The sequence below is a fragment of the Heterocephalus glaber genome, unplaced genomic scaffold, assembly GCF_053883595.1.
Source record: "Heterocephalus glaber isolate CG9 unplaced genomic scaffold, H.glaber_assembly_v1.0 deba00001532, whole genome shotgun sequence".
NCBI lineage: Eukaryota > Metazoa > Chordata > Mammalia > Rodentia > Bathyergidae > Heterocephalus > Heterocephalus glaber.
In genome coordinates, this window is record NW_028258330.1 from 21,746,512 (window position 1) to 21,769,994 (window position 23,483).

General features: G+C 43.7%; 1 protein-coding gene across 1 annotated transcript; it reads left to right on the plus strand.

The window, feature by feature from the left end:
- On the plus strand, nucleotides 1-22,342 carry LOC101706062 (angiopoietin-4-like). Its single transcript, XM_087188582.1, has 6 exons — nucleotides 1-265; nucleotides 5,045-5,151; nucleotides 15,085-15,186; nucleotides 16,598-16,764; nucleotides 20,788-20,918; nucleotides 21,651-22,342. The coding sequence occupies exons 1-6, from the start codon at nucleotides 1-3 to the stop codon at nucleotides 21,809-21,811; spliced, it is 933 nt and encodes a 310-aa protein (XP_087044708.1). The 3' UTR covers nucleotides 21,812-22,342.
- Nucleotides 22,343-23,483: the final 1,141 nt, after the last annotated feature.

The window sequence follows — 23,483 nt, forward strand, 5'->3', positions numbered from 1 at the left end:
ATGAGGGGTTGGATAGGGGGCTCAGCCTTGTGCACCCTGCCCTACAGGAACCCAGCTGTGGAGTCTCAGCAACAGGCCCAGCTGGCCAGCCTCAATAGCTTGAAGGAGCAGCTGCAGCAACTTCTGGACCTCCAGAACAGCACCCTGACCAGCATCCACCACAGCCTGCAAGCTGCAAGCAACAGCTCCAGCCGAATGGAGCAGAAACAGCGTCAGCTCCTGGAGAACCTGCAGCAGCTCATGAGCCTGGGAGAGCAGGGACCAGGTGAGCAAGTAGGGTGTGCCAGGCAGGAGGCTGGAGAGAAGGGCAGGAGCCAGGAAGGAGCTCTCCTCAGTCTCCAGGGTCCCTCTGGGCTGGAATCCATTCTGGGAAAGGCCATACCCTCCTGGCCATCTGGACAAATAACAACAAGCAGTAATAATAATGGCCAGAACAATAGTTCCAAGAGAGGCAAATCCAGACTCTGTCTCCTGGCTCTACAGGTACCTGGGTTTGCCCAATTCCACCCGACTCGTGGCCTCAGTTTCCCCATCTGTTTAATGGAGGTGATGTGTTAACAAGGAAAGCAGAAGCCCAGCTGACAAATTTGGGTTCCAGAATTCAACCCTCAGCCCTGCTTGCATGGGCATATCCTACCCCTTCTTGGCCTCACTTTCACCGCAGAATTGGAGTGTGAGACTCAGTGCACTTCAAGGACTTCTCTGCTGTTAATGCACTACCCCAAAGTCCGAGAAGTGCTCCTCAGCACTCACTGCTGCCACAGAAGCCCACTTTGGGGCCAAGACTTCCTGATTCCAGCTTTACTTGCTCAGTCAACATATGTTGCTTCATCACCCACTGAGTACCAGTCCCAGAACTGGGTGCAAGGATCCAGCAGTGAACACAGGCTGGCCTGTCTCTTGCAAATGTACCCAGCTCCTCTGAGGCCTCAGAGGGAGGGAGGAAACACTTTTTTGAGGAAACACTTGCACACTACTGAGTGCGAGTTTCCTGCTAGCAGTGCTCATGAAGATCCATGGTAGAGCTGACCTAATGGGGAGTACTAAGTGAAGGGGACTTTCACCTGAGCCCAGAGGATGTTGTGGGTGGGACAGTGAGGGCCTCCTTTTAGGGAGTAGAGAATGGCTGGATAAGAGGGAAGTCAGAGAGGGGCTCCTCCTGCTGCTATTCAATCATGGGAGCCTAGGGAGCCTTCAAGTACAAGGAATCCAGCAATAATGATGGGAGTCCAGGCACCATGCTGATAGGGACTTGGTGAAAAGATCCCAGTGTTGCTCCACCCTAAGACCAGCAGACCCAAGGAAGCTAAGGCAGGCGAGCTGGGTGTCTTCTAAACCATGAGATGTGGAGTGACCAGAACCCATTAGGGGCCTGTGCCCTGCACTTTTAGTGAGGCTGCAGAATAAGCTCCATGTGTGGGACTTGTGGCTCAGCTCAAGCACAGGGCAGGAGACACCTCTCCTTGCAGGCTGGCACCTATTCTGGTCTTTGTTTTGACTGGCTGCTCACCTGTGTGGATGGGAGGTTGTATTAGCATGGGTTCATTTGGGGATCATTGCCTAGATGCCTTCCATTTGTCACTTGGGAAAGATGCATGTGAAGTGCTTTTCCCTCTGATGGAGACTCTGTCCCAAGGCAAAGAACCCAGGGTCAGGTGGCAGGAAGGGAGCATGGCCTTTCAGTGAAGTTTCAGCCCTGGGTCTGTCGCATGCTAACTCTGGCACTTTGCATTCTCCTTTAATTTCTCAGACCCTTGGTTTTCCTCACCTGTGAAATGGGATGATAACTTCACAGAGCTCTTGCATGAAGGATGAAATGAAGTCATGCATAGGAAAGGGCTTAGCCAAGGACCTGGAGTCAAAAGGGGGCGAGACAGGTACAGATTCCCAGCCCAGAGGCTCAGAGGGAGTCCAGGTAGGGTTTGCACTGTACTATGTATCCATGCAGTTCACCTTTTTTCTGTCCCACCTTTACTCCCAATCATTTTCCTAAACTCAAATGGGCACTGAAGAACCCTGTAATACAACAGTGGTGGTTATTTCACTTTGTTACTGTTATCATTGTTATTGCTATTATTCTTGTCTAAGGAAATTTGCAGTGCATGAGCCCTGAAAGGGTGGCTGGAGTTCTCAGGCCAGCTCCAGGATCAGCCTTTTCCTTGCCAGGGGAAGTGTGGCCCATCCTTTGTTGCTTTTAAGTCAGTGCCTTGCCCGTGCTTATCTAGATTCCAGTCCACTGGGCTATGGGAAGCTGGGGGCTGCTGGCAGGCGGGCAGTTGAGACCCCTGTCTGGGAACTGTTGTGCACAGGCTGAGATGGATATAGGTCCTAGTTCTCTCATTAGTAGTGTGGGCACAGCAGCCTCCTTCAGACAGGTGCCCCAGATGCAGGATTTGGGAGCCACTGTCCAGGCGTGAGGCCAAAACAGGGAGTCACATCCCCTGGTAGTCTCCTGGTCTCTCACTGGAATTGAGATTCATCCATCTGAACCTTAGCCCCATCCTTTGTGACCTGCTTACTCAGAGAGTTTGGCTTCTGGTGGAATCACAGACCACATCACTAATCAGATCCTTCTAAATGAGCTAGAGGCAGGCTTTCAAATCCAAAGCAGTTTATTTGTCATTAGTCACTTTCCTAAGGACCATTGGTGCTATTAGGTTCAGACCTTAAATCAATACTCTCCTGAGCTCAGAAAGATGGTCCAGAGAGATGAAACATGGGTTGTAGAGGCCAGTGGCCAGCTCCAAGGTGGGTAGAATGAGGGCCCTGAGCCCAGGGCCTCAGGGAAAGACAGGTGAAAGTTGAGCCAGGAGGAGAGCCCAAGGCCTCACACTCAAGAGAGTACCAAGAAGGGAGGACTATGTCCCAGCTGGCTGGGCGCCTGAATCCTGGGCCCTCAACTTACTGTTCTGTGGAATAGGAAGCTCCTTGCTAGACTGTGGGCTCCTCTTATGCTCTCTGAAGAGCCTAGCACCTCTTCTCTGGCCTCCCTGCTTTGAGGTGCCACCCCTGCAGCTCTCCTCTCACCACAGTGTGGTGAAGCCCAACCGACCTCCAAGGCTACGTGACAAAGTTCCAGCTTGGGGAAAGAAGGGTGGAGCACATCGTACCCTCGTGTTTTATTTTTTTCATGCCATAATGTTTAAAATTGTTACTCTGGTCACAGGAGTCACTGTGTTTGTGACTAACAACAAACTCTCCATAAGGCAAATTGGCAATGATGTATTGAAATCTGATCTGGCTCAAGAGTCCCAAATTCCTGTTTCTCTCAGTTCTATTGCCACACTCACCTCTAAAGAAACCTCTCCTAAAACTCCCTCCGTTTTCCCGCTATTGTAACCCCTTTCTTCTATTGATGACTTTCTTTTTACTAAAAGGGTCTTATAAAGAGACTGAAAGGACAGATTTTAGATGTAAGAAACAGTGGGAAATGGGAAATAGAAAGAAAGTTAAGACAGATAAATACACTAAGGAGGCAAGTTACTCAGTTTTTCTCAAAGTACTGTAAACATCTCCTGCTCATGGACCATGAACCCAAATAACACTTAAGTAAGATGAATAGAGGTATAGAAAAATAGAGAGCTAATAGCAAACTGTATTAGCCATTCTGCAGTTTCTCAAGGGCCAGCTGGTGACCACAAGTTTGACATTTAATTAACTAAATCTTGCTTGTACCCCCGCTGATATAGAGATTTTGATTAAGTTACTTTCTGTTCTGCTTAGGTGTGGGTAAATAAGGGGACAACTGTAATTTTTAAAATGTATTCATGATGTTCAATGAAATGAATCAGCTTAGGAAAAATATACTCTGTTTAGCAAAAAATAACCTTTACTTCAATAGAAATTGCTAAGGCAACCTAAAATGTAAACATGTTCCACCCAATGCCTCTTAGCTATTGCTCAAAGATATAAAAATAAATCAGACCCTGAGACTTCTCAGAGGGAACCTGAACATTGCTTGTGAAGGTTCTTTTCTCATTGCCGGCCCAGGACATCTCCCCTTCCTACCCTACATCGACTGCAGCTGGTCTGCGGCAACAGTGTTCTTCCTGGACAAGACAGTCTGGTCTCCTCAGCCTGGCACTCAGGGCCAACTGGCCCTGTTGAAATGGGCTGCTCTCTGTTCTCTTCCTTACTTACCCGCTCTGCTGGCCTTACCCTACCTCAAGCAGCCAGAACATTCTCTGGCTGAAGCTCCACTCTCATGGTATGTGTCAGTCCCAACTCCCATGCCCCTGTTCCCTGCTCACACCAGACCAGCCCCCTTGAGCCTTCACCATGATATTACCTCTGCTCTGACACCACTGTTGGGAATATGTCCTCAGACTAAATTTGTCAGCGCAGATAATAAAGCATTCAGACACCAAAAATTCTCAACAAGACAAGGTTTTACTTCTGAAGAAGGGCACGAGCACACTCTAGCATGAGGTAGCAGGCAAGCAGGGAGGCTGCAGCAGGTTTTTTTTTTTTTTTTAAATCCCTAATGCACAAGAAACAGCTGAATTTTTTCCCCTTTGGCTGGATTGAAGGTTCATAATCTATCCTGATAAGCTAATTTAAGAGGTATGAAGAGAGAACTGGTTCCTGGACAGGGTTGATAAGGGGAAGGAAGAGTGGGGCTATTGGAGATGGAAAGTCCCTGGCTGTTGAGAAGTTATCTTTGGCTGTCAGCTGTTCCCAAAATCTAAACTGAACAAACATTTTCCTTAACTTAGTGTGCTTAAAGAAAGAAAAAAGTGCAGGGAGGACACCCTAGAATAACCTACAGTTCAAGATGGAGACACTCTCGTTCATATTTGTGATAGAAAAGACAGGGCTAGGATTTCTCACATCACCACTTCACCACTTGGAACTCCTGCTCACTGTTTCCAGCTCACTTCTACCTCCTCTAGGAAACATTTCCAGGTCTGGATCATCTCACCTCCTGGTTGCTTCACCTCCCCAGCCAGGACCTGCACACAGCAGGCAGGCGAGCCCACTTTGTCTCTTCCCTATCCATGCTCATCTCTAGCTAACTTGCTTTGTCACAATGTTGCCTCCATAGGTGGAGCTGTGCTGGGGTTTCAGGACTGTGAGGACATCCACAGGTCTGGGATCAGTGTTGACAATGTCTACACCATCTTTGTGCCCAATGTGAAAGACCCCAAGAGGGTAAGCAGGGTCCTGGCATGGTGTGTGTGTGTGTGTGCGTGTGTGTGTGTGTGTGTGTGTGTGTGTGTGAATGTATCAGTGAATGCTGAGCCAGAACTCCCATAAGCATCAGGCTTTGTCCAGCAATGGAGATGCCAATGAAATGGGAGTGCCCTGCCTTGTGGAGCCCCCACCTAGGCAGGGGTCAGATCATGGAGTAAAGCAAAAGTCCAAAAGTAGAAGTGTCACTATTCAGACAGACCTCTAATTGAAGCACCAAGAGAGAGCTCTGTGCTGATTAATGTCATGGTCAGGGAATCAACAAGCAAATCCTAAATTCCAGGGGCTCAGAATAATGGAGTTTGTTTCTGGTTAAAGGGAGGATCTGGGGCTCTACTCTTTGCAGGAAATTAGAGACTAAGTCTAATGGAGACACCACCATCTTCAGTGAGCAGCTCCCAAGGTGGCCCTGAGCTCACAGGTCCAGTCGTCAGGTGGGGAGGGGTTGGAGGAGAGCAAGGTGTCAGGTAGGGATTGGGGCAGCCAGAAAGGGAAGAGAAAGGGAGCAGATGTCCAGAGGTCCTGCTCCAAAATTCCCTCTGCACTTTCCTTTTGACTTTCTGAATGTGTCATGGAAAGGCTCTGTTTGTCCCCAGAGTGTCTTTCACACTTCCCACACATTTGCTAAAGGGACCTTTTAACAAAAAGAGATCAGCTGAGAACCCTGTGTTGGCAAAATTTTCTACCTAAATTTCATAGCATTTTTTTTCATTACATTTATTTTAACAATCATCTGAATAAAGACAAGTGTTACTACTTTTCTTTTTTTTCCATTTAGTTTATTTGTACATTTTAGGTATAAAATACAGTTACATTCATCATTGAGATCTTGTACCTTTACATGACATATCTTGGTTCTTATTTTTTCTCCATATCCCTGCCCTCCCTTCACCCCCTCCAACCTTCCCTATTTACAAAGACTTTGTTTCCATTTTTTCCCTGTTCTCGTATTTTTCTTTTCCCTTCTTTCCGTTCCCCTAACCCTCCCACTTCCCCTACTCCTTTAGATCTTTTCTTCCTGTTATACAATATCAATTATACATTTTTTAAAAATTACAATATCAAGATTTAGAGGACATTGCCACAGATTTTACAGAATTTAAAAGGATATAGAAAGCATATTACAAAAATCTTTTTTGAAATAAATTTGACAATTTCTATGAAGTACCTTGGAAGACAAATTAATGAAACTGACCCTGGAAGAAATATAAAATTTGAATAGCACCTATTAAAGAAAGTAAATTCCTAGATTGAAAACCTACCTATATGACAATAGCAGGCTCATAAACATTTTAACTGATAAATTATGTCAAACAATTAAAGCAGAAAAAAGAAGGAACACTTCTCCTCTCATTTCAGGAACTCAACATTGTGCTAATCCTAAAACTGGATAAAGATAATAGAAGACAAAAGCATGAACATAGATAGAAATTTGTTTAACAAAACAAACTATTGGAAGTCAGATCTGGCAGGATGTAGAAAGTGGTTTTGTTATAGAGATGGCAGTGTTGGTTCAGCATTGGAAGATCCACCCCCAAAAGTCATCATTTTAACAGAGGAAAGGAAAAAGCCATATGATCCTGTCACTAGTTGGAGAAAAAGTATTGGACTAAATTCTACAGCTGTTCATGGTAAAAGCTATCAGGAGACTAGAAGTAGAAGAGAAACTTCTCAACAGATAACTCCATCCTTCCAGCAAAAACACCTTATATGAATGGAAAAGATACAATGTTTTCTCCCTAAGGTGGGGAACAAAGGCAGATATGTCTACTCTTCATCTGTCCATTCAACTTTGAAACATAGGCCCAAACCAAAATAGACTGGCAATAAAAATAAATAAATACCATAGGATTGGCAAGGTAGATGTAAAATCTTTATATGTAGGTGAAATGATCATCTACAGAGAAAATACTAAGGAATCTCTAGGAGCCCCTAGAATTTGAATTTAGTTGGACTAGAAAACACAAGATATACATAAAAATTCAGATCTATGTATGCTTGCTATAAATGAAGAATTGAATATTGAAATTTAAAAGTTATGTAGTACAAAGGACCTAGAAAAAGAAAAAGAAAAAAAACAGTGTTGTAAGACATTTAGTACTTAATTTTAAGACTTCCTCTAAAGCTACAGTAATCAATACAGTGTTGGTGTAAGGAAAGACATATAGATCAATGAGATAAAACAGAGAATCTAGAAATAGATCCACACATATATGGTCTACTGATTTTTGAAAGATTATTTAACATTAACATTTTATAGAACATAAACTCAACTCAAGAGCAGAAGAAAAGATAATGTTTTCAACAAATGTTACTAGAACACCTGGTAACCGTATGTAAAAAATTAACCTAAGCCCTTTATTTCCATACATTAAAAAAACTTCAAAGGATCTATGAACCTAAATATAACAGACTAAAACTATAAAACTTTAAGAAGAAATTATAAGGGAAAATGTTTATGAATTTAAGGTAGGCAAGAATTTCCTAGGATACAAAAAAATGATGTATAAAAGAAAAAAATTGATAAATGAGATTCCATCAAAATTTAGAACTTTAAAAGACATTGTTAAGAAAATGAAAAGTAGCCCTTAACCAGAACATATTTATAATACATACAACTTAGGACTAGAATATATAAAGAACTCTTACAGCTCATTAATAGACAACCCAATTAAAAAGTAGACACAAGAAGAAGATAAATAGCCAGTACAGTACAAGGAAATGTGTACAACACTAGAATCAGAAAAATACTAATCAGTACAATAACAAGATCATATTATAGACTCATTAGGGAGATGAAGTTAAAGGTTTTAAAAGAACAAATGTCAGCTTAGGTGTGAAACAGAACTTTCCAATACTGCTAATGAGAATGTAAAATGATAAAACCATTTCGGAAAACAATATAGAAATTTCTTGTATTACTGTTAAGAACCAACACTTCTGTTCTTAAGGTTTTACTTAAGAGAAATGAACACAAATGTTCACAATGGATTTGTCCATACAGGTTGACTATCCCTTATCTGAAATTCTTGGGACCAAAAGTGTTTCAGATTTTGGTTTAAAATCCACTTTATCTGCAAAGAGGATAGCTACTTCTGCTTTTTGGGGGGGTTCCTGTCGCATGGGGTATTGTTTTTCATCCTTTAACTTTCAGTCTCTGGGTTTCCTTTTGAATTAAGTGTGTTTCTTGTATGCAACCTATTGTTGGATCTTGCTTCTTGACACATTCTGCCAGTCCATTTCTTTTGATTGGTGAATTGAGACCATTAACATTGATGGTTATAACTCATACATATTGACTTATCATTGTCATGACTTTTTTCTTTTTGTTAGATTCTCCCCCTTTGCATTTAATTTCTAGTCATGCCCAGTGGATTCATTCTGCTGGGCTTCCTGGGGTTCTGAACATCATTGTCTTTTCCTAGGATATTGTGTAAAATTTTCTGGAGTGCTGCTTTGGTATTCGTGAAGTTCCTAAGATGCTCTTTGTCATGGAAGTGTCTTATTTCTCCATCAATTTTGAAAGATAGTTTTGCACATCAATCTGGGTTGGGAGCTGTTTTCCTTTAGGGCTTGAAATACATCACTCCAAGCTCTTCTTGCCTTGATGGTTTGTGTTGAGAAGTCTGCTGTGATTCTGATGGGCTTTCCTTTGTATGTGATTTGTTTCTTTTGTCTAACTGCTTGTAGAATTTTGTTCTTCCTTTGGGTTTCTGAAGTCTTAACTATTATATGCCTATGTGTAGATTTTTTGATCAAGGCTAGTTGGACTCCTATATGCCTCCCTTATCTGTCTGTCAAGTTCTTTTCCCCTTCTTGGGAAGTTTTCTGCCATCACTTCTGTGAACAGTTTATTTTTCTATGTCTTTTGCACTCTCTCCTGTTTCTTCATTGACTCCGATCAATCTTATGTTATTCTTCTTTGCATTGTCTAGCAGCAGCTGATTGATTTTCCATGGTCCCTTACTATTTTAAAGAAATTTTTCTTTTCCTGGTCACTTAATTGCAATCTTACCGTCTATATCTGAAATTCTATCCTCACATTGGCTCATTCTGCTGCATAGACTTTCAATGGAGTTTTTAATCTCCTGGAAATCTGTTTGCATCTGTTTTATAGATTCCATTTGTTTCCTATGTTGGGATCCCATCATGTTTCTCAGCTCCTCTATTTTTTTAATCTGTGTCCTCTCTAGATTTACTAATCATGTCTTGCACTATGTACACAATCTCTGCTGTTATCTGATAAATTATTTCTCATTTCATTTTTTCCAGATCCTCTTTTGTTGCCAGTTCAGGGAGTACAGGTGGTTGAGTATCAGATTGTTCCATCTTCTTTCCCTTTGGGGTTGCTGTAGGTGATCTGGAAGTCTGGTTTTGAGACTTGTTTACCTGTCTTCTCATTTCAACAGATGCAGCCTGCTATCCCTTTGTTGAGGCAACTTTTTGCTCACCCAGTGGTCTTCAATTCTCAGTTAGCCTCAGAGCTGCGTTTTCTCTGCTGCTCATTAGTACACTAATTCCTGGGTTCAGAAAGGTGGCCTTCTGGATCCCTGAGCTGACCTGTTGTCTGGATGGGCTTCTGGCTGGGACCTGTGCACACTTGGGATGATATCTAGGTGTACCACTGGCTAGGGCCCCTAGGTAGCTGTTGTCTGGGAGGGTCTTTGCCTGGGGGCTGTGCACCCCAGTTCCTGCTGTGTGAGCAAGCTTCTGGCTAGTGTCTTATTCACTTACTGATGCTATTGAGGTGAACCTCTGGCTGCTGCTTGTGTGCCTGTGCAGCTCTTTTCCAGGCAGGCCCTTGGCTTGGGCTGGTGTGCCCCAGCCTCTGGGGTCAGGGCAGAACCCTGGCTGGAATCTTCTTGCAGCCACGCTGCACTGGTCCACACTGCTGTTTCCCCAACTGAGGTGGTCTGGTGTGCTTTTATTGCAGAGATTTTCTTCACTTTTTTTGTTCATAGATTTTACAGAATTTAGAAGTATATAGAAAGCATATTACAAAAAATCTTTTTTGAAATAAATTTGACAACTTCTAGGAAGTACCTTGGAAGACAAATTAATGAAACTAACTCTGGAGGAAATATAAAATTTGAATAGCACCTATTAAAGAAAGGATATTCCTAGCATGAAAACCTACTATATGACAACAGCAGGCTCATACACATTTTAACTGATAAATTATAATCAAACATTTAAAGCAGAAAAAAGAAGGAAAACTTCTCCTCTCATTTTAGGAAATCAACATTGTGCTAATCCTAAAACTAGATAAAGATAAAAGAAGAAAAAAGTATGAACAGAGATAGAAATTTGTTCAACAAAACAAACTATTAGAAGTCAGATCTGGCAGTATATAGAAAGTTTTATTATAGGGATGGCAGTGTTGGTTCAGCATTGGAAGATCCACCCCTAAAAGTCATCATTTTAACAGAGGAAAGGAAAATGCCATATGATCCTGTCAGTAGTTGGAGAAAAACTATTGGACTAAATTCTACAGCTGTTCATGGTAAAAGCTATCAGGAGACCAGAAGTAGAAGAGAATCTTCTCAACAGATCAAAGACATGTACTCCATACTTCCAGCAAAAATGCCTTATATGAATGGAGAAGATACAATGCTTTCTTGCTAAGGTGGGGAACAGGGCAGATATGCCTACTCTTCATCTGTCCATTAAACTTTGAAACATAGGCCCAAAGCAAAATAGTCTGGCAATAAAAATGAATAAATAGCATAGGATTGGCAAGGTAAATGTAAAATCTTTATATGTAGATGAAATGATCATCTAATGGGAAAATACTAAGAAATCTCTAAAAGCCCCTATAACTTGTATTTGAATTTGGCAGGATTAGAAAACACAAGGTATACATAAAAATTCAGGTCTATGTATACTTATCATAAATGAAGAATTGGATATTGAAATTTAAAAGTTATGTAGGAGTACCAAGGACCTAGAAAAGTAAAAAGAAAAAGAAGAAAAAAACAGTGTTGGAAGACGTTTAGTACCTAATTTTAAGACTTCCTCTAAAGCTGCAGTAATCAAGGCAGTGTTGGTGCAGGGAAAGACATATAGATCATTGGAATAAAACAGAGAATCTAGAAAGAGAACCGCATGTATATGATCCACTGATTTTTGAAAGATTATTTAACATTAACATTTTATAGAACATAAACTCAACTCAAGAGCAGAGGAAAAGATAGTATTTTCAGCAAATGGCACTAGAACACGTGGTATCCGTATATAAAAAATTAACCTAAACCCTTTATTTCCATACATAAAAATAACTTGAAAGGATCTATGAACCTAAATATGAAAGACTAAAACTATAAAACTTTGAGAGGAAATTATAAGGGAAAATGTTCATGAATTTAGGGTAGGCAAGAATTTCCTAGGATGATGTATAAAAGAAAAACATTGATAAGTGAGATTCCATCAAGATTTAGAACTTTAAATGACATCATTAAGAAAATGAAAAGTAGTCCTTAAACAGACCATATTTACAATGCATATAACGTATGACCAGAATATGTAAAGAACTCTTACAGCTCATTAATAGACAACCCAGTTAAAAAGTAGACATAAGAATATGATAAATAGGCAGTACAGCACAAGAAAAGTTGTGTAACACTAGAATCAGAAAAATACTAATCAGTACAGTAACAAGATTGAATTATACACTCATTAGGGAGATGAAGTTAAAAGTTTTAAAAGAACAAATGTCAGCTTAGGTGTGAACCAGTTAGAACTGTCTAATACTGCTAATGTGAATGTAAAATGACAAAACCATTTTGGAAAACAGTATAGAAATTTCTTGTACTACTGATGAGAACCAACAGTCCTGTTCTTAAGTTTTTACTTGAGAGAAATGAAAACACATGTTCACAATAGATTTGTACGTACAAGTTGAGTATCCCTTATCTGAAATTCTTGGGAACAGAGTGTTTCAGATTTTGGGTTGAAATCCACTTGATCTGCAAAGAGGATAGCTACTCCTGCTTTTTTTCCACCCTTTAACTTTCAGACTATGAGTTTCTTTTTGATTTAAATGTGGCTCTTGTATGCAGTATATTGTTGGATCTTGTTTCTTGGCCCATTCTGCCAGTCTATTTCTTTTGACTGGTGAATTGAGACCATTAACATTTATGTTATAGCTCATACATATTGACATCATCGTCATGATTTTTTCTGTTTGTTGGATTCTCCCCCTTTTCATTTAATTTCTTTTCGCACCGGACAGATTCATTCTACTGGGCTTCCTGGGGTTGTGATCCTTGTTGTCTTTTCCTAAGATATTGTGTAAAATTTTTTGGAGTGCTGGTTTGGTATTCATGAAGTTCCTAAAGTGCTCTTTGTCATGAAAGTATCTTATTTCTCCATCAATTTTGAAAGATAGTTTTGCAGGGTACATCACTCTGGGCTGGAGGCTGTTTTCTTTTAGGGTTTGAAATACATAACTCCAAGCTTTTCTTGCCTTGAGGGTTTGCATTGAGAAGTCTGCTGTGATTCTGATGGGTTTTCTTTTGTATGTGATTTGTTTCTTTTCTCTAACTGCTTGTAGAATTTTGTTCTTCCTTTGGGTTTCTGGAATCTTAACTATTATATGCCTATGTGTAGATTTTTTGATCCAGGCTAGTTGGAGTCCTATATGCCTCCTTTATCTGTCTGTCAAGTTCTTTTCCCCTGCTTGGGATGTTTTCTGTCATCACCTCTGTGAACCGTTTTTTTTTTATGTCATCTGCACTCTCTCCTGTTTCTTCATTGACTCCGATCAGTCTTATGTTATTCTCTGCATCATCTAGCAGCTGCTGGATTGATTTCTCATGGTCCCTTACAATTTTAAGGAAATTTTTCTTTTCCTGGTCACTAATTGCAATCTTATCTTCTATATCTGAAATTCTGTCCTCACATTGGCTCATTCTGCTGCACAGACCTTCAGTGGAGTTTTTAATCTCCTGGAAATCTGTTTGCATCTGTTTTATGGATTCCATTTGTTTTCTATGTCGGGATTCTATCATGTTCCTCAGCTCCTCTATTTTTTTAATCTGTGTCCTCTCTAGATTTATTAATCGTGTCTTGTACTATGAGCACAATCTCTGTTGTTATCTGATAAATTATTTCTGATTTCATTTTTTCCAGATCCTCTTTTGTTGCCAGTTCAGGGAGTCCAGGTGGTGGAGTGTCACAGTGTTCCATCTCCTTTTCCTTTGGGGTTGTTTTAGGTGATCTGGAAGTCTGTTTTTGAAACTTGTTTATGTGTCTTCTCTTTTCAACGGGGGGGGCGGGGGCGGCTGCTTGCGCCTGCTCGGCTCACCTCCTCTGCACTCATGGGCCTGGTACAGCAGCCCAGAAGCCTCCTCTGGTGCGCTGGGAGCAGCTCACCTCCTCTATGCTCACAGGTTAATTTTCTTCACTTTTCCAGTGGGCTTTAATTTTCATCAAGGGGACTCAGAGAGGACCTCTTTCTGTTGTTCACTTCTAACTGTCTTCTCAAACTCAGAATGCTGTCCTTTATGACCCCTGAAATTCTGTGGTGTGGATCCAGGTAATGGCATGGCACAACCCAGGGAGTGGGTGTGCCGGTTCTCTGGGTTGGTGATATAGCCTGTTACTACTTTTCTATTGATGTTATTGATAAGATTTGCTTGTAAACTATGTTTTTATTTATTTAGTAAAATATATGACATATTTAAAAGTAAATTTGCTTTGGAAAAATTAAGTAAATGTAGCAATGGTGGAAATTGAGGAGGTATGAATGGAGAAGGGTTGGGGGCATTGATATAGACACAAGAGCTGGCCTGGGAGGAAAGAAATCTGGGTTCTACCCTCAGCTTTACTTTGATTCACTTGCCTAAAGCAAGCTGTTCACCTCTGAACCTGCTGCACACCCCGCTACCTTCACAACAGGTGTTCTGCTTCTCTCCCTCAGCTGACCTTTCCTTCCTCAGAGCCTCAACTCCTTCCCATTGCACTCTCCCTTGAAAATATCACTCCACTCATCTCTTTTTCACAGATACACCATCATTCAATGACCTGTTCAGAAGACACCTTCTCTAAGAAGCTTTTTAGGGTTGCCCAGTGACCTCTTCTTGAGGCTCCTCCTTCTATCCACCCAAATGTTCACAATCCACTGTCTGCCTGCCCTATCATAGCCTCCTCCAGACTAAGCCAGCCTGAGGCCTGATTTATCTCCGACTCATTAAGGATTCATCCAGTACAGTGCCAGGCACCAAGTCTGCATTCATGGAACACTGAACATTTACTGAACTGATAGGAAAAATAGAGTGTGAACAATTATTAGGCTGAAAGATGTAGTTGGAATAGATGCTAAGCTCTTTGAGAGAGAAAGAATTCTTTTCATCTCACCCATGTGAGCATCCCTAGTGCTTTGAACAGAGCCTCACATATAGTAAGCGCTCAGCAAGCCATTGTGCCCTGAAGAACAGCAGTAATAGCATTTCTTGCTTTTACACAGTGGCTAAGCCCTTTGTGCCCATCCACATTTAATCCTTCCAGCAGCCCTGCAATATTAAGGAGTGGGAAGCCTTCATTCATCTCTCTTCTCATGTGTGCTGGGCTCTCTTCCAAATATTCACATGACCCATCTCATTTAAGTCTTACTGTAATGCCAGTTTGCAGAAGAGAAACTGAGGCACAAAGAGGTTAAGATATGAACACCACTATTTTACAACTGAGGAGAAGGTGGCTCTGGGAAAGCATCACTGGCCTGTCACTTTACGAAATGATCACAAGATGTGACATTGGAGCTTGAATCTTTCTGATGATGTTGATAACCTTTTGGTCTTTTGGGGTGGGAGGTCCATCAGCCAAGTCACCCTTGTGCTGTCCTGGACCTGAATTCTGGCTGTATCCAGGGATTACAGCTGCTTCCTCTTCCCCCAGGTGTTCTGTGTGATGGACACCGATGGAAGTGCCTGGACCGTCATCCAGCGCCGTGAGGATGGCACAGTGAGCTTCCAGCAGAATTGGGAGGATTATAAGCAGGTGACACCTCTGTCCTGGGGAGGGGCATTGCAGCACTGAAACCCAGTGCAGGTGCTGGGGTGTTGGCAGGGAGAGGGGAGCGTGTTTGCCTTCACCTTCTCTCAGAAAAAACAATCAGCCAACCTAAGCCACCTACCCTCAAACAGATTTGCCCAGCATCCACGCGCTTCCCAGGACCTCTTCCCCTGAAATTAACCTCATTTTGAAATTGCCGACTTACATCCTAGTAATGAAATTTTAAATTTTCTTTCAAACTCTGGAAAGGATATACATTGATAAGTGTGTTTTTAAAAAAATAATACAAAGGAAGCAACTGAAAGGACATATTACTCACCCACTCCTGTCTACATTGCTTAAATGAATTTCTTTCTCCTTTGATACATCTGTGACCACATCTGTGGGACAGTTTCTTTAACGTGGAATTGCTGGTTCAAAGACCGCATGCCTTTTATGAGTAAGAAATGCTGCCTAATTGACTTCTGATTTTTAAAACTAAATTTTAAGTAAAGTATTTTTGCTTTCAAAGCTTTTAACTTTTTCCAAAGTAAAAGAAATGTGAAGAGATACTCACAAGGACATATAGCAATATTATTATTTGTGTCTGCTTACCCTTTGATTTGATAAACATTTTAATATGTGTCAAATTAAGTCATGAATGTTCATGAACCAATTGAGATTTTAAAATTCATTAAATTGGCAAAGAAAAATTGGGGACTCAGCCAAAGAAATACACAAAAGAAAGCTAGACATTAACCCTTAGCCAGAAAAGACCCCTCATCCCACCAATGGGGAGTAGGGCTTTGATGTGCCCTGTTCTTGGTGCTGAATCATTGTTCTTCCAAATGTTTTGGTTTCTTGCTCCTGGACACTGTTGACAAGACATTCCAAGTGCTCTTACCTTTTCATACATTTTTATGTTGCTGAAATTTTGTACAGAGTCTACACTACCATGTCTGTGCCTGACTTGTCTTTATTTTTTTTTACTGAGGTTTAACACTCATCCAGTTACCTGCACAAATACGAAGTGTAAGGTTCCATAATTTCACATAGGTGTTCACTCACATGTTAGCCATACAAATCTTCCAGCATTCCAGAACCCTCATCACGTCCCCTCCAGTCAACAGTCCCTCGAAGGTAATTGCTGTTCTCAATTTTATCACCACAGATTAATTTTCTCTGTTCCTGAACTTCAGAGAAACATGATGGCAGTTATTTTTAATGGGCTTTTACATTTTCAAATGTATCACTTACTTTCTTCTGGGAGGGGGTGGTCTCCCAGACCCCTCGCATTGATCATTAGGAACAGTGGTTTGGGATAAGTGGCCTCAGAGCTTGCCCAACCTAATTACTTGCCCCAGACCTAGCCTCCTTCCTGGCACTCAGCCAACCCCATCCTCCCCCCACCCAATAGGGCTTCGGAGACCCAGCTGGGGAGTACTGGCTGGGCAACGAGGTGGTGCACCAGCTCACCAGCAGCAAAAGCTACTCTTTGCGAGTGGAGATGGAAGACTGGGATGGCAAAACATTCTCTGCCAACTTCGAGCATTTCCAGCTGGGCAGTGAGGAGCAGTTTTACAGGTGGGCTCTGGGATGGGTGGGCTGGGATCCCTGGTGGGTGCTCTGGGTCTCATGCTAGGGGTTGCAGAATCTGTGCCAAAGGTCCATCCCTATTCCTACCATCTGTCCTGATTTGGGCACACATCACAGGATCTGAAGCCAGCTGATTAGCACTTAGCACACCCTGACCACCGGGTAGGGCAGAGAGGAAGTCACTGACACCAACATATCCAGAGCAAGAAGGGACCTTCCAAGGGCAATCACACTAGGTCAGTCATTTACAGAGACCTGGAAGGGAGAAGTGAGTTTGGTTCTTGATATGTTTAGAGAAAGACATGAGCATTTCCTGAGCACCTACTGTGTTCCAGACACTCCATTTAACTCCTCCAGTGAGGTGGGGTTTACTGTGTCTACTTTAGTAAAATGAAATCTAAAGCATTGAACTTAAATTTTCTGGCTAAATTGACAATTTACATTGTCTAGATTTGAACTCAAGTCTCCCTGTGCCCAACTCAATCTACCTCCAAACCATGCTGTAGGATCTCTGAGGAACTCTTTGATCCTGATAAGCTTGCATTCTGATTGACTTTAAACCAGGACTGAATGGACCTGCAGACTCACATGAACTAGGCTGTGAGATGCTCACATGGCATCTGCCTCCTCACATGGTGCCATAATTTCCTTCTTAGCACAATCATCTTCCACCAGCTTGAATGCCTCTCATGATGGGGAGGTCAATTCCTCCCAAGGAATCTCTGAATGACTCTTTCCCCTTGTACTTGTGCCTAATGCAACCATGAGGTGACATGTCCCCCCACCCTCTTTTCTCATTGAATGCTCTGCCTGCTGCAGTGAGGTGGCTCTGATAGTCCTCCTTAGAGGACATACACAACTAGCTCAACTTTCTCCTAAGTGCCACATATAAGACTGAGTGTGCCAACCAGGGCTGGCCAAGCAGGGCTCAGCTGGAGGCCCTGCTTCTCACAGCTGCCCAGCAAGTAGCCACAATACCTGCTAGCTCCTACTTGAGTCACTGACCACTGTAGCACAGGCTGAAATCCTAATGCCACCCTTTTCTCCCTGAGTGACTCTGAGCCATTCCCAGCCAATTGTTATCTGTACAATGGGTGCCCTTGGCAGGGTTTGCATGAGATGTTACTCAGACAGCATGAACACACTGCTTGCCCACAGTCACCACTCACCAAATAATGTCACAACTGCTGTCCCCACAGCAGTCCTCATGGCCTCAGCTGGCCCACTCTCTGCGAGCCAAGCCCAGCTGCCCAGCTCCCTGCTGTTCCATCCCTGGGCCTGTACATGGTAAGAGTATAGGAGGGTATGCAGGCAGCCTTCTGAGTCTTTCTCACAGGCAGCTATTGAGTCTCTTCACTCTGACCCAATTTTGGGGCAGGAACTTCTGTAGTCTAGGATCTGCCACTTACATGCCTTGGGGAAGAATATCAGGAGAAGGAATATCTCATTCCAGGCAAAAACACAGGCTGTGGGAGCCAGGCTGCCCAGAGCTCAATCCCATCACTTATTGACTTTGTGGCTTTAAACTAGTTCTCTGTACCTCATCCCCATCTGCACAATGTAATATCTGGGTCATAAGTGAGATAATCTACGGCGGGCCACCTAGACCGTGTTAAATGGTAAGTAAAAGTTGGAGAGGTACAAATTATCAATTTAAAGGCAGAAATGTCACATTTCTGCCTCAGTGTGTAAGTCTATATTATATACATCCACCATGCAAACATATGCATGCATGTTAAATTTGAAAGCTCCTGTCCTGCTCTCATGTGTGAATTGCATGGGTTCCCTCTGGCTCTTTATCTGAGCCTCAGAGAGCTCCCTAACTCCAGGCTGCTACACCCAGGCCTCAAAGGGTCCTCACTACCTGGCTGTCTGCAGAGCCCTAAGAACCAGGATATTGAACACTTGCCCAGGCCTGTATGTACTGGCCGGGTCCTTTGGGGAAGAATCAGATGTGAGTCTCACCCAATCAACGTTGCCGGTGTGTGTGTGTGTGTGTGTGTGTGTGTGTGTCTGTGTGTGTGTGTCTGTGTGTGTGTGTCTGTGTAAGGGTGAAGCTTAAGATGTCCACAGTCACCCTAGACCACAGTGGGGACAGTGTTTGTCAAAGGGGAAGGTACAGGGAAACTGGAGATGCCGTATGCTCAGGGAGGACTCTGAGAGGAGGTGATGGCTGTCACGAGTAGACTCTGCTCATACAGACAGAAGATAGGAAGAGCACCCCAGGGAGTGGGCATATTCTGAAAAAAAGGCAGACTCAGCCTCCTACTGGGCCACCCCTATCCCAAACATGACAGTCTTACAAGGGGTGTTGGGATCATAGAGTGTGTGTTCATTCAGAAAAACCCTGGGAGACGGATCCTGGAGGGTAAGGGTCAAGGAGAGAAGGATAAGAAGTGCTGGGCCTTGGGACCCACCTTCCAGTGTCAAGGATCTCACAGGGCAGGCAGGTCCAACAGGAAGCCCATGGTAAAGGTGCACTGAGCAGCTGGGGAGTGGGCGTCCAGCTGTGAGGTGCACCCTTGTTTGTGAGACAAAGTAATGAGAGCTCTAGCAGGGTTCACTTCCTGCAGAGGAAGTGGCTCCCAGGAGGCACACACATTAATGTGAGTTGCAGGCACACAGTTATGTGACACCTGCTTTCCAGAAGTGCACACACACGGAGAACTGAATACAAATGCAAGAAGCACACAAAGATGCTCAGGTAGCAGCACAACCAACCTGCACTGGGAAGGGGATCCTCACACCCCTGGGCATGCACAGGTCACACACACACACACACACACACACACACACACACACACCTAGCTACACAAATGAGCACAAGCTGAGCACAGAAACATATGTAAATGTGCCTCCCAAAAGCCTTCCCAGGGAAACAAAGGCCCAGATCCAAGGGAAGATCCTGGAGGGCACACTTGGGCCACAGTGGCTCTTCCAGTGCAAACTCAACATTCACCCACACATCTATACATGGCCATGGGGAACTGTATCCAGGCGTCAAAAAACAGACTTGCAGGCTCTATGTGGACACATGGATAACACACCTGATGTGTCTCACTTTGGGCTTCCTCAGGCCTGAGCCATGAATGTGCTTAAAGTGCACCTGAGCAGTGGGTTAAGTGGGGGTGTCCTAGTCCATGACTTGGGGTCCAGAAAGGTTACAACCCCATTCTAACTCCCAATGGGTAAGGGATGACATCACTGAGAAGCCCAGGGGACCCCTTAATGGCCACAAGGAGAAGCCAGAATCATAACAGTGGTTGGCAGCCAATGAGTCCCCTCCAGGGCACCCCTGGCCATGCAGCCTCTTTACAGGGGGCTGTGCCACACCAGCCCCAGAGCTCAGGGTGGCATGTTTAAGGGAATAGAAGGATATCATGGCTGTCATGGCCACTGGGACCCAGAGGGCCATGCCTCTTCTCACTCCAAACAGACAGAGCCCATAGATGAAACCCAGGGGACAGCACCAACCACATACCCATGCCCATGTTCCCTTGGGTTACACCAGGGGCATCTCCTTGGCCTTGCCCTAAGGACCAGTATTTCCTTGAGCTCCCTGCCACACATGAGGTCCATTCGCTTTTACCACTACACACTCTACATGATGGTGTCACCAAACCACACAATGAACAAGATCTCTGTCAATATTTCTGTGGTTTCCACATGCACAGATGAAGAGACTGAGGCTCCGGGAGGTGAACCAGTCTTTCCGAGGCCACACAGAGCTGAGGTTTGAATCCAGGTTAATGGCTGTCAGCACCAGGCAGCCTTGGCTGTGCCTGCCAGGACCACAGAGTCTGGCCAAGGAATATAACTCCCCCTCCCCCAGCTGCCTGCTGATGTGCAGCTCATAGAGCTGGGGGTTCCCTGGGTGTAGCTCTCTGTGGGCTGCTGTGCCACATGGAGGGCTTCCTGGGAGAGGCAAGTGGACACAAGGAACATGTCCTCAACATGGCCCCAATCTGACTCTGCTACCCTTCCCTATCACCACCTCTGGGGCATCTGCAGGATTTTTCTAGACAAGCACAGCGGTGTGGCATTGCTCCAGGGCCAGCTGATCCTTGAGAACAGCAACTTCAGCACCAGTGACGCAGACCATGACAATTGCCTCTGTGAGTGCTCGAAGACAATGTCTGGAGGTGAGTTAGGGTCAGCGCCACCTTCTCTGCTGGGCCCTAAGGTCCTCTTCAAGACACTTCTCCTCCTAACCCAGAGGTCAGGCGTGGCAGGGTACAGCTCCCCACCAACTCCGGCTCAGGCAGTGCTTCTGGGCTGGGACAGAGGTCAGAGAGGCGGAGATGGGATGAGTCAGAGACAGAGCAGGAAGGAGAGAGACAGGAGAGACCTGAGCCACAGAGACAGAGACAGATGGGAGCAGGGAGAGACAGAGGCTGATACAAATGGGACCAATGGAGACAGAGCTGCCCTGGGCAGGGAAGGCAGAGGGAGAGCTGGAGAGAAGTGCAGCCCTGGGCATGGCCAGGAAAGGACTGAGTGCATGGGGACAGTGACCTGGAGGAGATAAAGTGACAGAGACCAGAGAGAGATAGCCAACAGGGATGATTTTGACCAGAGAGAGGCACACAGTATGACACAATATGAAGATCACCAAAAGAGAGAGGCTCATGGATAAATACAGAGGCCACCAGATACCTACAGAAGGTGATAGGAACTGTGAGGGAATCAGAAGGTTGGGTGGTCAGGAAGTAAGGTACACAGATCACAGAGGGGGCTGGAGGGGTGGCCAGAGGCTCCCACTGCCCTCTAGAGGGCCTGGCTGAGCAGAGTTTGTTTTGCACTGACTGCCTCTTCAGCCAGTTGGTACCCCAAGGAGTCAATAGCCTTAATCATCATGTTGCCCTCTTCCACAGGGTGGTGGTTTGCTGCCTGCGGTGCCTCCAACCTCAATGGTATCTACTACCCAGCTGACCAGCACTTGCACAAGATCAATGGCATCCGCTGGCACCACACCCATGGCCCCACATATTCTCTGCGTGCCACCCGCATGATGATCCGGCCCTTGATCAGCTAGAAAGCCCTGGGTGGAGGCTGATCAATGTCATTTATCAGCACAATAAGACCAGCAATAGCTTCTGCAGTATACAGGTTCCTGAAGGTCAAAAGACTATGCAGGTGACATCCCCAAGACACCAAACGCTCAATTAGTGATAATCATCCTGCATCAGAGGAGATTATTTTTCTATTACATAAAACACATGGCCCTCTCTCTCTGTGAGTGTCCTTGACTGGCCTGAGTTGTCAAAGAAGGTCATTTGGAGGAGAACCCTGATTTTGTGGATGGAGTGTGTGACTGGCATAGTGACCCACCCTCTCTGAGCCTCTGTTCATGCCTCTGTGAAAGTGAACTTCAAAAGATGGTAGTGATGATGGATAATGTAATACCTGTGTGTGCACATGTGTTAATAAATGATGTGACAGACTTTGGGGACAAAATCATGTGGAGCCTAATTTCAAGCCCTCTGCACACAGCAGGCCAGAAACACCCAGGCAGCATGATATTTGGGCCACACTTTGCCTTCCTCCTCCCCTTACCCAAGCCCCTCCTCACAGGCCTGAGCAAATGAGAATCCTTAATCTACAGTACCTTTAAGATGGAAGCCCCCAGAAGGTGTGGGCCATCTTTGTTTGTTGATGTCTCTCCAGTGCCTGACACAAAACAGTTGTCATTGATGTTCTCATGAAACTGGTTCCAGGAACCCCAAGGATAACAAAACTCGCAGATGCTGAAGTCCCTTGTAGGAAATGGTGTGATATTACCCACCCCCTTTACCTACTTGAAAACATCTCCAAGTCCCTTATATTACCTAATACAGGTAAATTTTATGCACATGGTTATACTGTATTGTTGAGGGAATGATGCTAAGAAAAAAGGCCACACACATTCTGTGCAAACATAATATATTCTTTCAAGCATTTAAATGCAAAATCCATAGATAAGGAGGGCAGGAAACAGTAAGCCCCCAATAAACATTTGTGAAAGGACAGTTTCCCAGTGGGAAACTTCATTTTCCATATTGACTGCTTCATTTTCCATATCAACAAACAGAGGTCAGGAAACTGTGCTGGAGAGTGTGTTCCAGAAATCTCGGAAAGAAATACACGGAGACACAGAATTTAGGTAAAATAATAAAATTTCTACTTGCTGCAAGTGGGCAGGACCATCAGAAACCAGTCTGGTTAATATCCCCATGCCCCTTGTTCAGCATTTTCCTTTTGATATCCTTTTTAGCCATTATCTCATCCCTAGTGGTCTTCGATGTGTAAATACAATTTCAGTTCCCATTTACAAGTCGCAGACACAAGATAGGCACATACACATTGTAAATTTGCCCAGTCATTGAAACTTTGTCAGGTTAATGAAGTTACTGGTTAAAGAGTCAGATTACCCTCACTTTAAACAAGAGAGTTACAAGAAAATCAAATCTTAAAGGAGCACATTACTTATTTTGCTTTTACAACTACCTTAATATTCAATCTACTATGTTATCTAAAATTTTTCCCTATCAAGTGAAGTGTGGAGCGGGCATTTTAGAAATATATCTGATTCCAGGCCTTTATTTATCTTACCACAGTAATCTGTAATATGTACTTCTGCTTTACTCTTCAGCATTTCATTTGCTTTTTGGTCCATTTGTCATTCATTTTTTAACTACCTGTAATACTTTTGTTCATCCTCCCTCTTT

Bases quoted from the DNA above. Each gene is read 5' to 3' on its own strand.
- LOC101706062 (XM_087188582.1), top strand. From the start codon at position 1: ATGAGGGGTTGGATAGGGGGCTCAGCCTTGTGCACCCTGCCCTACAGG. The intron at 266-5,044 runs GTGAGCAAGTAG...TTGCCTCCATAG, and splicing joins CCTGGGAGAGCAGGGACCAG to GTGGAGCTGTGCTGGGGTTT. The intron at 5,152-15,084 runs GTAAGCAGGGTC...CTCTTCCCCCAG, and splicing joins ATGTGAAAGACCCCAAGAGG to GTGTTCTGTGTGATGGACAC.